The 18,451-nt window shown below is 37.7% G+C and overlaps 1 protein-coding gene across 6 annotated transcripts; it reads right to left on the bottom strand.

The window, feature by feature from the left end:
* Window positions 1-958: 958 nt before the first annotated feature.
* Window positions 959-15,979, bottom strand: SCML1 (Scm polycomb group protein like 1). Of its 6 annotated transcripts, none has more exons than XM_039852248.1 (8): window positions 15,830-15,979; window positions 11,475-11,616; window positions 10,195-10,278; window positions 9,629-9,703; window positions 6,452-6,556; window positions 5,515-6,061; window positions 4,065-4,213; window positions 959-2,753 (listed from the first exon to the last, which is right to left on the bottom strand). In XM_039852248.1, exons 2-8 carry the CDS (start codon window positions 11,502-11,504, stop codon window positions 2,604-2,606), a joined length of 1,140 nt encoding a protein of 379 aa, XP_039708182.1. In that variant the 5' UTR covers window positions 11,505-11,616; window positions 15,830-15,979; the 3' UTR covers window positions 959-2,603. The 6 variants fall into 6 exon arrangements, with proteins under 6 accessions (XP_039708182.1, XP_039708183.1, XP_039708180.1 ...); XM_039852249.1 differs by having other exon boundaries at window positions 5,524-6,061; window positions 9,629-9,706; XM_039852246.1 differs by having other exon boundaries at window positions 9,629-9,706.
* Window positions 15,980-18,451: the final 2,472 nt, after the last annotated feature.

The raw sequence follows: 18,451 nt of genomic DNA on the forward strand, positions 1-18,451 counted from the left end.
AGAAGGGCAGGGCTTTTTCATGCTTACGGAGGGGGCCCAGGTTTCAAAGTCTGAGAAGTCCTCAGAATGGAACATGTACTCTAATAAGACACTCCAAGGAGCAGAAGTCATGCAGACAAAAGCAAACGCTCGCGTGACCAGAGGGCCCGAGTTACACAATTCTGCTGGCTACAGAGTGTCCACGGATGGACTGAGAGGCACAGCTGGAGGAAAGATTGTTTTAAAAGTCTGGAGAGTTCACAGGTGGCTAACATAACATGATATTCTCTGGACTAAAAATTTACAAACCAGTGAACGAGTGGTTTTGAATCACCCAAGTCTCAGGCAGCAAAGGGACACCCCATTCCGGTCACTTGAGCATCACCCCTGGGGCCTGTTAGGGCCCTGGTACCTCCAGGAAGTACAAAACACACTGCTGAGAAGCAACAGTAGGAGGTTTCTGGGCTCCCGGGTACCGAGCAGCAGCTCCTGGGGCGGGTAGGCTGAGGGGGCGGCTACTGAAGGCGACTTTCCCACAACCCACAACAGGGCTTCTAAGGCCTCTCTGCCATGTGAGCTGGGGGACAGGGCAGCAAGGCGGGTTGGCTCCTGCCCCCTGGTGGTTAAGAGCAGCTGGAATTGCCAGCCAGACACGTGAACCCACGTGGCACGGTATCTGGGGGCACGGCCGTTTTCTAGCACACTCGCTTCATCAATAACATCACAAGTAACAAAGGTTTTGAGCACAGATAAAGCTCACTGATTTAACTTCTCGCTGTTCCCCTGGGGTCTAGTTTAAGGCCCCTACAAGAGATCAGCCCTTTGCTTCTAGGACTCTGTTTCCCTATAGAATGAGGTCAAGTGTTAAAACTTAAGTATTTGGACATATAAAACCAGAAACTTACCAGAGTGCTTCTTTTTCAATATAACCAATTTACGCATTAACGTAATGCGGTACAAGCAAGTAAAAGCACACCAATTGTTGTAGTTATTTAACTTTATTATATTTTAAAATTTGACAACTGTAAAACTTAGTATTTATGCAAACACCTGAGGACTGTTCAATGGGGCACAGCATCTTCACACAAACAATTTGAGAGAAGACTAAAAGTATACATTAGATTCTTGCCTTATAACACAAAAGAAATAACATGGATAAAACCACTCTATAGATCACATGTGCCCAGTAAACAGTTGCTTTTGTTTATAAATATAAAGGACACTTGGTTTTCTAAAATTAAAAGGTACATTATGGCCCCTGGTGAACATTTTATTGGCATTTATAACGAATGGTTAATACATTTAGCACCAATTCTCATAGCTTATAAAGATTACAACAAATGTTATGCAATATAACAATGTAATAAATAACAATAATCATAATGAATGGGTTTTGCTTGAAAGTTCTAATTTTAAAATAAATCCCAAATGACAAATTAGAACTAATGTACCTTCCAAAGATTAGAAGGATAAATGGCTCAGAAAGCAAATTAACGCTGCACAAGACAGGGAACATCCCTGTTTGGAAACCCTGAAGACTGAGCTGAGAGGTACTAGTGATAGCAAATGAAGTGCATATTTTTAACAGAATAAAACATCTCACTATATATAGACTTAATCTTTATCTCTGTAGAAGTGTAAAGTGCCATTTTAAATTAAAAAAGAAAAGATTTACTTGAGTGTATACTTCTAATAAATAAAACATAAATATGAAACAGTATCCATGTGAGGAATACATCTTTTAAAAGAATACACATCTTTTAAAAATAATACATCTTTTAAAAATAAAATAAAATAAAATTAGTATGTTTCTATGAAAATAAAATAAATATTCAAACATAGGCATCTTCGTAGAGAGATGTGAGCTATAAATATCTAGTTAAATATCCGAGCTTACACAAAATACTTAAAAACTTTTTAAATAATAGATATTTAATGGAAAATATTATAATCAGACTCTACCCAAACCACCCTTGTAATATATCTACTGCATAAAATGACTATTCTATCTATCTTATAACTTATCAAAAAACTGGTATGAATACTTTATGAAATTTTATAAGTTTGCTTTTTTTCTTTAAATAGGAACAAATACAACATAGAAATAAATAACAAAAGCTAAATAATTTATACGGCTATTCCCTTTCTGGAAACTGGTAGAAGACAAACAGAAGACTACAGTAACAAACAAACTATCTGAGGAAGAGATGGCATCTGCAGTTGCATCTTCAAATTCTCATCTAAGGAAAGCTTCTCGTGGTTTACTCATCAGAGAACTTGCTAATCCCTGATAATCTCCCCTTTGGGATTTAGCTGTTTTGGTTCTATATATAAATGTTAACCAATATCAAAGGTGCTTTTCTATTTCCTACATGAAATATATTTGTAAACTGTACGATAAATAAAAAAAAAAGATATAAAGAACAAACTGCTCATTTGAATATGTTAGTACTAATATGTTCAGTTGTTTCTAAAGAAGTAGACTGGACTGGACTATAGCTATGCAATTCTGGTTTTAACATATTGTTAGAGGCACCTTCTACACAACAAAAATTTCTAAGGGCGAAAAAATAATTTTACACCAAGAGGGTGTTGGTCTCCCCAGAATTAAGCCAAACCTAAACCTACATAAATGATTTTTCAGGGGTCATGATATTTTCCTCTTTAAGCTTTTCGATGTAGTGGCACAACTTCACAGCTGTGCCCAGCTTTAGCCCCATGTACTTTATCATCATGTCACTATTGAGTAGCAGCAGAGCCTTCCCATCAATGTCCTACAGAGAGAAGGAAATTACAGTAATTAATAATGTTTTCATATTTTATCAGAATGGTCATTTCTTTACATATGAGAATATGTAACACCAATTAGAGGGTAGCTCGTTCCAGATGTATATTCTCTGAATACACATCTGCTTGATGAAAACTATGACACTATTAAACAGTTTTTATCTTTAAAACTACTTTAGCATCATTTGATCATTTGTCAATTTACTTCAAATTTTAAGAAAAAGGAAATTTAACCTAATATCTTCAGTGTCTTAAGTGTCGAACTACCTAATTTTGAATACTGTGTTGAATAAAATGCATAGCTATGACAAAAGCAATAAAAACTATGAATGGTAGATGAATTTCAGATCTTGTTAACTTTCTTAGAAAGGGTAGGAATACGAGTATGTCAGCATTGATGCAAACTGTAAATGTGCTATATATTACTGTCTTGATGTTGAAAGTTAGTTGTGTGAAGCTAATTAGATGCTAAAACTAATTACTGTTTTTCTTACCATACTAAAAAGGGTTTATCAGATATGTGACCAATAATTTTATTCATTAGGAAAACTATAAAACTATGACTTGATAAATAAAAGGAATTCTCCTTAAATTCTTTATTACATTAACTGACCAACCGATGCCACTGAAGCATATTATTTAATTTTCACGAGATCTGGTTTAAAATTAAACTATATTGAATCATATATCACTGTCTAAAAAGACTGGAAATCTCATATAGTACTGCCTTTGTCAGGCATCTTCTATAACTTTTCTCCTAAGTAAAACTAGAAATTAAAGAAATTAGAATTTAAAAAGTTTAGTCCATGATGTTATTTTGTAAATGGTATAAAGGTAACAATATCCCAAATCGTCAATAACCACAAACGGTTAACAGAACTGAGCCAAATGGAAACAGTTGCTGGATTCACTGGGCATCATAACAAGGAGGACACCCTGTCACAGCTTGTGGTCACCGCCTCCTACTCAGCATCCTGGGCCAAGCAAGGACGAGGGGAGGAGGATCCTTGTAGCTGTCGTTACAAAGGAGAAGACACCTGAAGAGTGGCCATGCTGAATCATCTTCTCTTGAGAACTTGAAGACTTGTAATATTGTATGTACTCGGGGACCCATTTAAAGCACAGATCCAGCCTCTACCATTTAAGGATCTAACTCTGGACAAAGTAACCTTTCTCACATATGGAAAAATCAGTTGATAGGGTTCCCCCACCATCCACACTAATCGGCACCCAACTGAAGGGCCTGCAGAGAGGTCAAAGGCATTATGGTAGGAAAATCAGGTCAAAAGATACATTACATGTTGCCTGAAGAGGTCGGCGACGGAGTCTGATATCTGAGGATCCATGTGTTTCAGAAACAGGATCACGTCTTCTATGGACCAGGATGAAGGATCATCAGAGCCTTGTTTCAGCATACCTGGGTCAATTTCAACTGGTGAACCTGGAGCTTCAATGGGGAGAAAAAAGACAAATCATACTTGACCTGATCATTATCCTGAAAGAAGAGATGTTAGGTAGGGAGTAATGGTCTCATTCCTGGAACCATCTGCTAAGAATCCCGGGGAGGACCCAGGACTCCAAGGGTAAAATCTAGTGAAAACTTAGCTAGATAAAGATGATATGAGGATAGCTACCCACGAGTGTGCCATCTGACTGCCCCCAAACAACAAAAGCAGCCTCAGAAGTTACCTTAAAGCTTCAAAGGTCATAAAACAGACTGAGCAATATGAAGTCTCTTTGGACACAAGCTATATAGCAAAAGATCTGTTTCTTGGGCTAAATTAGGTAAATCTAAGCTAACTTATTATTCTCTTTAAGCATGTCAGTGAATTTCTCCCAATCTCTCTCCTCTTGGTCTGTCTAGTTTAGGTTTATTTTAGCAGCCAAATGCAAGGGAGATTCCCCAAATTTAGTTTTATAATTGCTTAAATTTATTTTAATTAATTAATTTCAATAACTCCATTATCTCTGAGAACCAAATTAGTTCTTTTACCGAATCTCTCATGAATTCAATATGGACATTTTCAGCATTAGTCTTTAAATTTCTCTCTTAAAACTTAAATGCTTATCTGAATTTTGAAGAAAACAAGATTATTTTCTGCTTAGCTAAGTTAGAAGTAACATTAACATTATATTCAATACCTCTCTCAAGTTTAATTGCTACTAATAGATATTTTGGCTGAAGGGTTATATGTTGAAAAAAGACATAACTGAGCCATGAAACAATTTAAGTGCTCAGACCTCAAATAGTTTTGGCTGTGCTGTTCACTAAGTTGCACTGAAATTTCTTTGTGTCTAGACAAGTTTTCGCTTACTCAACCAGAGCACGCAGCTCCCCAAAGTTAGTGTGTGATAAGAGGTGGATTTTTTAATTCGCTAGGCAGATCTGTGTCTCTCACCAAGGACTGTCAACTCAAGTTTAATCTTTTTTTGTGTGAAGTAGACACAGGTGTACCTCTTCTTTCCCATCATCTGGGTTCTGGCCATTTTAGGGACATTTTGAGTATTTACTCAGGGAAACGGTAAAGAAAACAAGGCTAAAAACTCACAATGGGATCATTATGAGTATTAGTGGAGAAGGGTGATATCAGTTGATTAACAGTGTCTGGGACACTCAATAAATATGTCATTATTATGAATATCACCCAAACCAGTCCTCAAAATATGAAACAAAAAGCTTCCACTAGCTTGCACCAAGGATGTTGTGGAATTTAGGTTAAACAGTGAGACTTGTGATATGTGTCGTACCACACTCACTGAAGCCAGTAGGGTCGCAGAAAGATGGGGGAGGAGTATGGTCAAGGCTCTTATCTTCCAGCAAAGATGGGTAAGCCATCATCTCAGGGTCTTGAGCTGGACTGGGTATGTCGTGGTCCAGCGCGGGTGCAGACAGTGCTATGGAAGGCTGGGCAGATAAGAGACTGCTGGTGCTTTGAGCCCCTGGGCTGGAAAAGGGCAGGTTAGGGCAGCTCTGCGTTGCCTCACTGGGTGAATAATACGACTGATATGAATTTGTGAAGACAGACGGAATCGACGGACTCTGGCTGAGGCTCAGCTCCTGATCCTGGTACAATGATTCCTGGTCCCGGTCTGGGGAACCCTCTGACTGGTAAGGTGATCCTATATCGTTGATCTGGGAATTTTGTGGCCTTGCTACTGGTGAAGTTGGGCTGTAACTTATAGGATAAGACATTGAAGAAGGAGAAGTAGAAAGCTCCTTCTTCTTCGTTTTCTGCACTCTCGTCTTTCTAGAAATCAGGTAATTATATTTTTTGTATGCATATCCAAGTGGCTTCTGAAATGACACAAACCCAGCATAATAAAACAACTGTGAGCAAAAAAGGAAATTAGTAAATACATTAATATTTAATTTCCATGCAACATTCGTTTCTATTATTAAAGATTAATGTTCTATTTTTATTATACAATTTTTATTCCCCTCCAATCCTACATTTTAATTGTATTTTATACACTATGATTATAAACATAAAAATACCCATTATCGATACATTTCTTAAACCTAAACTTTAGCATTCTTCCAACAGAGCTTTAGCCTCCCATTTGCTGCTACAGTAAGTATAGATCAGCCTTGCAATCTCAATTATTAGTTCTCTCTCACTTCTGACAGGCATCATCAGAAACTAGAAGTTTATTACAGTTGTGAAAATATTTTTATAACACTTACACGAGTTTGCCACAATGATTTCACACGAACACGGTGAATTTTTGAAACCTTTCCATTAATGATATCAAACTTCTTATCCAGGTTTTGAACAGCAGTGTGGATGTCCTATAATAATACAAACTATTAGCAGTTCGATTTCAAAAGAAAAGTAATATAAAAGAAAATCCCAATAAGCCAAATTTTGCCTGCCAGGAACAAGAAAGTTCTCAAGCCATTAGAAATTTCTTGTCTTCCACTTGATACCTGGTTACTGGTGACATAAGGAGCCCAACCACCTATGCATCTACTCCATGTCATACAGGCATTTTAAGCAGCTTTAATTTCAGAAAGTAAATGTACCACAATTCCTATAACTCATCACATTTATGATGGAGTCATTTTACATCAAAGAAGATGTTATTTTAGGAAAGAAATGTTCTCATCTGCTAAAAGGCCAAAGAGCCTCTTTCCATATGATGGCGGCATGAACTAATAGGCAGTGAGCATTCCACTCTGGAAAGAACAGTGAGCCAAATAAAACAGACGTGACTGTTGGCTTCGATGTATTTTAAAATCATGCAATCAACAATTAACCTTGTAAAGTCTTTGAGTACACATTCCCTATATGCCAATCAGGTATGTGACCGATAAAGCCTGAGAATTCTTGAAATACACAGCAATTTCATTAGAGCAAAAAAATACACTTAAATAAGAGGCTAGGACCATTTCCCCATTCATTTATTCTAATAAACATTTATTGAGGGCCTAACACCTGTCAGAACTACTATGCTAGATGCTGGAAACATACACATTAAGAAAAGAAAAAAAACAGCTCCTGTCCTAACAAACTCCCATTTTAGCTGGAGAGAGGGACAAGTAAAGAGATGATTTCAACAGAGAAAGTGATTAGCAGCCTGGAGCAGTGGTTCTCAAAGTGTGGACCATTGACCAGCAGCATCAGTCTCACCTACTAGCTTGTTGGAAATGCAAAATCTCTCACCCCAGACCTAAGGAATTGGGAACTCTGAGAGTGGGGCAGCGATCTTTGTTTTTACAAGCCTCCCAGGTGATTCTGATGCACAATTAAGCCTGAGACCCACTGGCCTATAGCACTGAGGTAAATAACGCAGGCTCTAGGGGAACACGGTTGAGTTTAAATACTACAGTTCTGCCATATTGTTTCTGTGACCTTGGTCAAGTTACTTTACTTCTCTATGCTTCGATGTTCTTATGTATAGTATCGGGATGAAAAATAGAATTCTCTTGAGAATTAAATGATGTGCTATAGTATTATGTTTATAGTAACATAATAAGAATACTACATGATGACTGGTCCAATAGTGCTCAATCATCTATTAATATTAATAATATTATTATGACTACTTTGGCACAGGTAAGAGCAGGCTAAGTGTGCACAGAAGAGTAAAACCTAACCCAGGTTGGCAGTTGTGGGAGGCTTTTCAGAGAAGGAGATGTCTGTGTTGAGAATTAACAAATGAGAAGGTGTCATTCACTAGTTAAAGATACATGGAAGGGCACATAAAACAGAAGGAACAGTACATTCAAAAATATCCAGAGAGAAAACAGGAAATTGAATGTTTAGATAGTGAACATAAATGACATTCAAAGAGCTGGGTTATTAAGGGAGGGAGAGAGAAAGAAAGACAGCTACAGAGGGATGGGAGGCTGAAAGAAGTGACTTTTTTTAAACCATGGGAGAATATGCTGAGAGTGATAGAGACAGAGCTGAAGATATTAGAGAGGGATGACCAAATGAAGGGAGCACAGGGAAGGAGGGTCAGATGCAGACGCCAGGGAAGAGTTAGCCTTACAGAGGACGACACCTTCCCCATCTGAATGGTCGGGAAGGAGGTCTGGGGCTAAACTTGGCCTGCACCTGGAGGGATGGATCCCAGGCAAGTTTGTTGACTGTGGGGAGAGGAATCGAGACAGAAGAATTTCTGCTCCACAGCTTCCAATTTCTCCATTTAAAAAAGAGGTGAGGATTGGGGTGTCTGGAGCTCGTGGGGGATGGAACAGGGAGCTGACTAGAGAGCTGCTGAAGGATTACAGGGCAGCAGACGGGTCCCAGCAGAAATCCTCCCCTCTGCTTCCCAGCCTGGACAAGGCCGAGGTTCTACTAAAGAGGATACGGGGATAGGAAGAAAAAGAAAAGATGGAAGTGCTGCACCGTGTGGTCCAGACTGATGAGGAAAGAAGCTGAAGAAAGGAGACAGCTAGCACATCAGGAGAAACAGAGTGGGTCCCTTATACCCCATTTCAGGGGTGACTCTGGAACCTGAGCATTTCTTAACGTAGTTGCTATACCCCACCGCATCCACATCCTGCGTGACCGCTCAGAAGGCCCTGGCAGAGCAGTGTCCACCTAGGTCGTTGTGGATGCTTATGCGAGGCAAGCCTGGGGTATAGCCCTGCTCAAAACCAGAGCCCCCTCCCTCCCCACTACAGCCCACCCTCTGTACATCCTTCCCCAGAAGACTCGGTATATTCCCTTTAAGCACTGTACTTCTGTTCTCAGTGATAATGATGATAAAGACTCGCAGAAATATTCTTTACTTTTCAAAGTAGCTTATTTTATTCAAGACACTCGATACGTTCAGAAACACTTTTTATAAAATAAACTTTCATTACCTCTAGGGTATGCAGCTTGCAAAATCCTTGATAATTATATACTGCTATCATTCTCTACCGACATGCTAATTTTTAAAAAATCCTCTCAAAACTATGTAAGATATACTCTTGTAAAAACAGTGGTAAGCTGTCATTTTGTTTCAATTGAGACATCTTGAAATGCATTTAGGTACGTACTAAACTTCATCCAAATCAGCCACTTTCCTTTAAAGATTTTATAGGGAAAATTAATTCAATATTGAGCAATCTAGATCGAAAAAGACATAACTGCATCTGACCAATTAAGGGCTATTTTAAAAAAAACTATAAAAATCTACACATTACTATTGCAAAATTTTCACCTGGAGATGCTATTCAACTAGAAATTGTTAAAAAAGTTATCACAATGGGGTGATAATCATAAATAATACAGCAAACTTTCAATTAATTGTATACTTTTTCTTTACATGAGATAAAGAGAATAAAAATTCTCTTTATCTTTACCTTAATATTTATCTTTACCTTAATATTTTAGAAAACTACATTTGAGAGACAGAGCTTTTGTACCTGGCACTGAGTCAGAACATCCTGAATTGTATTTGGTTGCTCTTCGACGAAGGATGCCTCAGACTGGACACTTCCCTGCTAAAATTATAAAAGTGATTAATGCTTTACTTCTGTAAGAACCAAACTGAACAATAGGGAAAAAAACCCAACACTTTATATTTATTTATTTAAATTGTTGTTATTTTCACCAACTTTTCAAAGAGTTTCAGAAGTCTTAATCTAAAGCAGAGATGAAGTTAAGTAAGACTCATATTAATATGAGAATGGAGATAATGCTAATTAAGAGAGAAAGTAAGGAAAGAATTTATTATATCAGAAGGACCTACATTTAGAATTTTGTACTGAAAATGAGTAAACTGGTCTGAATTTCCTACTATAGAAGGAAAAGAGGATAGTAAAATGGTTAGATGCCCACTGTCTAATGAAAGGAAGCAAACAAATTCAGGAGAGAATATTTTTTTGGCTGTGGTTTAGAGGCGTTCTGTAGCATATGAAGAATTTAAATTTTTTCCCTTAAAATTGTTAAGTGTTACTATATTTGGCAAATGCCAATTACTATTACTTACATCATTAACACATGTAGTATTTGGTTCAAATGCATAAAGAACACTGTTGTTATCATCATCACAAGCAGATATTCGAGTTCTTACCTAAGGAAGATTTATTAACAAATTAAAAGGAAAGATGGAAGATAGAACTGAAAGAAGAATTGAGGACTTCGATCTCACCTTCAGGAAGCACCAAAAGCTATTTGTGATATCAAAGGACCTTTGTCCATTGTAAACACTATGACTACAAGAAAAGATGTACCTATAAAACTGTTTCCTCATTAACCCAACTACAGTTAGGACATCATTTCCATTGAGCTGAACTTCCTGTGTACCTTGGGGTAGAGAGCCTAGTTTTCTAGTAACCTGACACCAGAACTGCTGTAAAAAATATATATTTCTAACCACAAAGAACCATGCTACATGGCTTTTGATTTTTTAAATAATCTAACAGTGCCACTCTGTGGATAAAATAGGAAACACTTAAGTGCCTATTTCTTTATAAATTAATTTCTAAATCACCTTAGAAATTTTTTTTTAAGATACAGGGTATAAATAAATAAACAGTAAATAACCATTAAATTTCATTTAATAACTCTTTATTCTAAGAATTAATTATAAACAATAGGAATAATTTTAAAGTAAACACACTTAGAAGCTATATATGTCTGTTTTAAAAGATGTCAAAATAATATGGAACTGCTATAGATTTGTACTTAATAAAAATATACTATCTTATCCTTGCATACTGCCTTATGCTTTTCCAAGTATTTTTATATACTTATGTTAGAAAAAAATGACTTGGTAGGCAATTAACATAATCTCTAAAGATGAAAAATGTTAGGGCTGATAGAAGTTAAGAGAATTGCCTATACTACTTAAGTGACATTACTATCCACATCCTTATGTAAGTAAAGAAATGTCTTTTCTGTTAAGCCAAATTACATATAGCTTCATAATCTATATTTCTATTTAACTTCAGGGATCAAGAAACAAAGCAGAATGCGACAGAAATGTTCAAGACCACAACCACATTGAAAAACTGTTTGGCAGGTTCTCATAAAGTCAAAATTCCATCAACCTATGACCTAACAATTCAACTCCTGAATTGAATAACCCCAAAGAAATGTTAGTGTCTGTTCACAAAAAACTTGTACATGAATGGTCATAGCAGCTTTATAGATCACTGTAAAAACTCGTGAACTATAAACTTACAATCTCTGAATTTCACTGTGTGAAATTAAATTTCGAAAATAAATGAAAAGAACAAGGACAGATTTTCAATCTGAAATACAAACCACATCGACGTCACTGGAGCAGCTAGACATCTTTGTGCAACAGAAGCAACTTCACTTCCTCTGAGTTTAATTAATGTTAAACTTGCTGGAGGGTTTATTTGTAAAATTGCTTGGTCACCTATGACTGGTAAACCTTCTACTCCTGAAAAGTAATGCATAAAAAAGTTACTTTACACACTACCTTAATAAACTTAGCATGGCTATCTTCTCACAGTGCCAACTCAAAATGAACTGGAGTCCTCGTTGAATTTTAGGAAGTGACAAAACGAGAAAATTTCCATTTGTGACTTAGAATTAACCTTTAAAAATTAAAGGGCTATATTGCCCACACCTAGGAATAGGTTTCAAGATCAAACACGGTTCCAAATCGTGAAGTGAATGCTTTACGATTTAAAGGGTACAGAGTAAATGCTGAAACAAGAAAACAGGGTTCCTGATAGCTTCTGTAAAGGACTCTCCACAGGCTTTTTACTTAGGGAGGCAGCAGACCTCCAAACGTGAGTGAGGAGTCTGTTCTAGCTTGGGCCCCCACCATACCGTGGGTTGGGCAGACCACTCAAAATCCAGGTGAAAACTAACATGATCTCTACAGTCACTGCAGTGCTAAGATTATGATTGCTTCAGCAGTTCATTTTATATTAAACCTAAATAAATATAAGCCAAAAAATCTTCTGGAATTATGTAGGCTTGGTTATGGTTCCGAGTCATTTAACTCTGTAACTAGAAAAAGACACGGAGTGTGATGCAATCATATTCTATCTTGTAGTAGGGATTTGAACCCTGGCCTCACAGTACCGAAAGGGGTGCATTAATGAGAACACTGGTTTCCTTTATCCACCTGAGCCAGGGCAGTAATGACAGTCTGAATGAAGGGAGAATTAACTTTCAAGTTAGATATATGCAGGCTAATATTGGAAATTTTTAAGCTATAAAATACCTCCAATTTGAGCTATAACTTCGACCAAATTTTACTTTTCTAGACTATGTGTATATTTTTTCTCATTATAAGACTAATTCAAGCTATAAACAATTAAACTGATATTTTGAGGCAAAGGAAGACTACACAGCAATAAGAATAAACTAGCTATTGCTACACACGAGGATGAATCTCATCACTAGAACGCTGAGTAAAAGCTAGACACACAAGAGAATATAATATATGATTCAACTGATCTAAAGCTCAAAAACAGGCACAAGTAATCAACAACGGGAGTCTTTCCAAACCAATACCTTTAGATACAGCACAGTCACTTTAACAACTTCTTAGTTTCCTATCATGCAGATAGGCCATGATTCATTTAACCAGTCCCTGATTCATGGATAGCTAAGTTACGTCTTGCAAAGAACACCAAAGTACAGGTACTTGAACTCTTACAAAATGAGAATAGCAAATTAAAGTTTCTTAACTCTAATAGTATTTCTTAGACTCTCACTGTATTTCTAACAATTTTGTTTTATAGTTTATATATATAATTTTTCATTAAATGTAGTTTCACTATAGAAAATTTGGAATATACCACAAGGTACAGATAATATCTAAGAGATTTTACTGCTTACTCTTCCAGGCAATGTTCTAAGCACTTGATGTGTGTTAACTCATGTAGTATTCCTGACAACCCCACAGGGAAGCTCTATTATTATTCCCATTTTCCTTAAGAGAAATCTGAGGTAAAGAAAGTTTAAATAATTTACCCAGGTCTCATTGCTAGTTAAGTGGTGCTGTCTGGCTCCAGAGTCTATGTGCCTTACTCCTTCCTTATTAAAATCATATGGCATCCCTTCTATAAACAATAACAAAAAAATCCAAACTCCCATTAAAGCCTGCAAGGTCCTTACACAGTTAGGAGCCTCCACACCTCTCAGAGGTCACTTCTTACCACTTGTCCCCGTGCTCTAAGCCTAAAATTTGACCATCTGTCCTTTTATAGACAAGATTTGCCAACCACTGTTATAAGCTCTCACAATCAGACAATTCTCTACTGGGTTAATTACCATGCTGCTAAAATTGGCTGCAGTTAGACACAGAAGCGGCAGGCATCGAGTCCACCACTGGACTCCCAAAATTTCTACCTCTGAGGCCCATTCACAACTCAACACCAATCTTGCACTCTTAGAACTTCTCGCTCCTGTCATGTCCTCTTGCTCACAATACACTGTCATCTCTCCAGCTGACAGAACCTATTCAGCTTCAGGTTGCATCTCCACAAAGCAAAGGTGCTATGTCACCTCATCTGGAAGTGACACTGCTTTCCCTACTACCAAAACACTCACACTTTAATGCTTTTAAGGCAACTGTCACACACTGGCTAGTTACACGAGAGGCAACTTCAAAGCTTGGGGCCAGAAAATCTGGGTTTGGGTCCCGGCTCCTCCACTTACTAGCTGTGTAACTTTAGACAACTTTCTTAATTTCTCTGTGTTTTAAAAAATATGTAAAATGGCGATAATAATACCAACTTCATGGAATTATGAAGATTAAACGAATTAATATATGTCAAGTGCTTAGAAAAACGACTGGTATAGCAAGGGCACCCACTGTTGGCTACTATCTTTTTTATTACTTGGGTATTCACAACATCCTCTCAACAGAACTGTTCATCATGGAGCACATATACCACAAATCCTCAAAGTCATAACATGTAATTTTCATTCACACTGCACCTATACACCGCAGATAGAGCAATCATTTATTGTAAATGAATTTAAAGTGCCAGGGCACAGTGCAAAGATCTGAGCTTTAAGAAATACTCAAATCTAAGACCGAATTGCAAAAACTGCTATTTTGCTTTAGGCGGGTATTTAATCTTTCTGTACCTCAATTTTTTAACCCGTAAAGTTGAAATAATATCTATCTACTTCACAAAACTGTGAAGACCAAATGGCACAGTTAAGCACTCAGCATGTCTGGTTCATAGCAGGCACAGTATATATTTTATTTCCCTTTTTACTTCTTCCCACAAGGAAAATAAAGTTTCGGCAACATTTTCTTAGAGCCCAACCATGACTAGATTATGCAAAATTAATGAACATAATTCGTTACATTCGAAATCCTGAAAAAGTCGTTTATTTAAAATGAAGCCCATTTAGATTTTACCTCAGAAAATCTAAACTCTTGATAACGTAAGAACAAAAAGCCATCTGGTTTTTTAAAGACATTTAAGACACTAGAGACACTTAAAAAATTTTTTTTAAGTCATTTGAAGATTCTGCTCCTAAGGTACAAGGCATTCATTTACCATCAACTTATTACAACGATAAGGGATGAAAACGGCACGTCACCCAAAAACAAAACTGCACAGCAAAACAGGGCAGACTACAACAGGCAGACGACTGCGAAAAAATTTTTTAAACAAAACTGTGTGCCAATACACTGAACAATCACTTTCTAAAACTGCTATCAGGACTCTCAAAAGCAGCCCTTCTACTGTCCATATCAAACTTTAGATGACTACGAAATCCACCAGATGGCGGACAATGCCGCCCAAACTGTATCCCATCGCCCGGCACTGAATGGAGCCCAGGCCCTTCTTTATAAAACGCTGTACAGAAAAGTTGTTTGCAAAAACCACGATTTGTAAACATTAAACCAATTTAAAACCTCAGAGCAGTCTGAATTTGGGGAGAGCCGGGGAGGGAGGGAAGCGATCCCCAAAAGATTTAGTTATCAAACGATCGTGCTCAACCTACATCTTTATTCTTTCTTCTCGTTTACGAACTTAAAATAAAACATCGAGACTACATTATTGTCTTTAATAAAACGCGGTTACCATCAAAGCTCCAAAACGTTTTAATATCAAAAGACGTTACGAAAAATCAACTCGCCAATTTATCAATTTAATCTCAAAATTCTAGTCTGAGAATCTTGGTCTTTTCTCGTCCCTCCCCCCGCCTCCCCCACACGCCTCTGCCAAGGAAGAGAAGAGAATGAAAAAAGATCTTGTTCCCAAAAGTCAGCACCAACTACTCAACGAGTGGCAAAATTTCAAAAGCTCACACGCTCTGGCATCCCGGGAGAGGCGGTGGGAACCACCCGAACCACCCCGGCCACCCCGAACCACCCCGACTACACTTTGAACCCACCCCGACTACCACCCCGACTGTTTGAACAGCCCAATTACCACCCCGAACCACCGAACCACCGAGAAACCCCAACCCACGCCACAGCAGCGCTGTAGAAATTTAAGTGTGGACTTGTTCTTCCAGAAAAGCAAATTTTTTCTCTTCCCTCAAGGTAAATCCACTCCCCCCGCCCCGGAGTTCCCAAGCCATTAAAGCCAAATCGCTCCTCAACTGCTACTTGTCCACATGTAAGACAAGAAAGCTCAAGGAGAAGAAAAATATGTCGCTGGTTAAACCTTTTCTGGCGACAGATCCTGTCACAACGGCCTCCGGAGGACACGGGAACCCGCTAGCGGTTTCCCGTCTCCTCGAGCGGCGACCGTTAAGACTGTTACGACCGTTAGAACCCCTCGAGGTATTTAACGGTCTTCGCAGCGGAAGTCGAGTACGGACACGTGATGCGGAAGTCGGAAGCCCCACGCACGCTAAGGACGATTGCACGCCTCAGGGACCAGTCGTGGCACTCAGGATCTCACGCGAGCGGCCGAATACCGACCAATCCCGAGGCGGGGTGCGGGGCGTTGCTAGGGAAACAGCTAAGGGGCGGGGCTTTGCTTTCCACCGCGCAGCGGCAGTGCCGGCCTCCCAGGTTTCTGTTCGCGGAGGCTGGTGGGACGGGAACCGGACGCTAGAGCGCAGACGCGAGCCTTCTACTGTCGCGCGTGGGTTTTTTGAAACTTTTAAAAAATGTAATTCCGCTGCTCCTCCTCCAATCACGCACCACAGACGTCGATGTTTATTGGATCCCTGGTGTACACGTCAGTTTTGGAATTTGAAGGGTCAGAACAGTGGGGCCTTAGCGACCGACCTCATTAATCTTGGTTTGGTACAAACAGGGAAAGTTTTTTTAAAAAGTTGTTACCTCAGGGTGGAGAGAGACCCTGGAGCCAGATTTGCTGGATTTGAACCGTAATCCTAACACTTAGTTGCTCTGTGGCTTTGGGCAAGTCAAGTAACATCTCTGTGCTTCAGTTTCCCCATCTGTAAAATGGGCTTAACATGGGGAGTACGTGAATTAGAGTAAGCAAAGCACTTCATGCGAACTGGCACGTACATTTGCTATGCAATGAGTACCTGACATTATTTAATGGCACATTCTTACATATATCGAGGCTGCCTATCTTGGGAAGGAGGCACAGTGTGAGTACTTATCAGAAGCAAAGGTATTTCAAAATAAAGCCAAAAAATTTTTCCTAGGCCTAGAGAAGAGCTACAAGGAAAGTATACCGGACATTGGGAGAGTGTTCTTTTTCCTCTCAAATACAAAGCTAGATTAGAGTCCACTATACAGTAGTTATAATCATTATTTTGCTCATACTTTTGCCATAGCAGTTCCTCTCCTTTATGACCAGTTTTCTATAAAACACTTGTGTTTGCGAAACCTCAACAATGCAATTATATAACAATGAAGAGAGAAACCAGTTGTTTTAATTGCAGTCACGTTTATTTGCAGTTTCTATACACACTTTCTAGGTAATCAAACTTTTCTGGTACATTTTTTTTTGAGAGGGGTTCACAATGAAACTGTCACCATTTTTATACTAAAAATAAATACAAGACTTAAAGTGTTGCACAGCTCTAAAATATACAAAGGCTTGAATTGAATGTAAACGTTGAAAACATCTTACAAAAGAAACCGTTTTTGCAATTTAAAAAGTTCATATTTACAAATATTACAAAAATACAAAATGGATGCAAGTCCATAAACCATTGTCTTTTCGGCCAGCATGAACTGGTTCTAGTACCAAAATAGTTACACTGTAACCTTCTTCATAGTTTTAAATCTTTGTCATGATCTAGTTCTCTTAAGTCAGCCATCACTGTAGCAAATGTACTCACTGACCTTTGGCAAGAGCAAACAGTGTGTTTTGTTTGCTACAACTAGTCCATGTCCTCTACTTAGCCAAAAAATAAAAATAAAATAAAAAAAGTAAGGAAAAAGTTTCCCCCACACAACATAGACATGTTGTATAAACATAAAAGAACAAAAAAGTTAGCATCAGTGCAAACAACAGAAGAAAAGTTTGGATTGATGTTTTTACAATACCTAATGTGTGTACCCTGCTTCAAGATGGCAGTGATGTTGAAAACAGTCCTAAATCTTGGTTGTATAAATTACGTAATAAAGCCATGTAGAATATTCCAGATTACTAAGGAATTCCTCGCGTTTTTTTCACTCAGTTTGTTACTCAATACTCTTTTTCCACAGTGAATTTAAAATCCATCTTTATTTGGGTTTTTTAAATCTATGAAATATAAAATAGAGAAACTCTGCTATAGATTTTTAGAGTAAACAAAATAAGTAAAACTATATTATAAGGGTTAGTTCTGTGATCATTACATACAGAAGGTATCTTATTGCCTCACAATTCAAGTCAATATGTACTTTAAAATATATATGGTACCATTACTTAAATTAATGTCAATAATAAAAAGGTGACATATTTATTAAAGCCAATTCATGTGTTTTCTATTCAAGATTTAGAGTCACTTTTAAAGCGCACATACCTTTCTTTATGTTTAAAAAACCCCTAACTACACAAAAGTCATACTGCAAACGAACTGCTTTTATGAAAATTACAAAAGATCACCTATTGTGACTGGAAATGACTGTTTCTTACTGCATTTGTCTAAAAACTTTATTTTTAAAATTTTTCCAAGTGTACTTTTCAAAGCATGAGAAAAAGTTATTCATATTCCCATGTGGTGTCAAACAAACCATGCTGGTTTTCTTAACTTATCGGTTCCAATTAGAAATGATGTTCCATTTTTTTTCAAACCCCCAAACATTTTTTTTTTAACAAAAAGTATAACACCTTTTAAATGTTCAAATGTACCCTTTACCAGGTAGCTTATCT

This window comes from Pteropus medius, unplaced genomic scaffold, assembly GCF_902729225.1.
Source record: "Pteropus medius unplaced genomic scaffold, Ma_sr-lr_union100, whole genome shotgun sequence".
Taxonomy (NCBI): Eukaryota; Metazoa; Chordata; class Mammalia; order Chiroptera; family Pteropodidae; genus Pteropus; species Pteropus medius.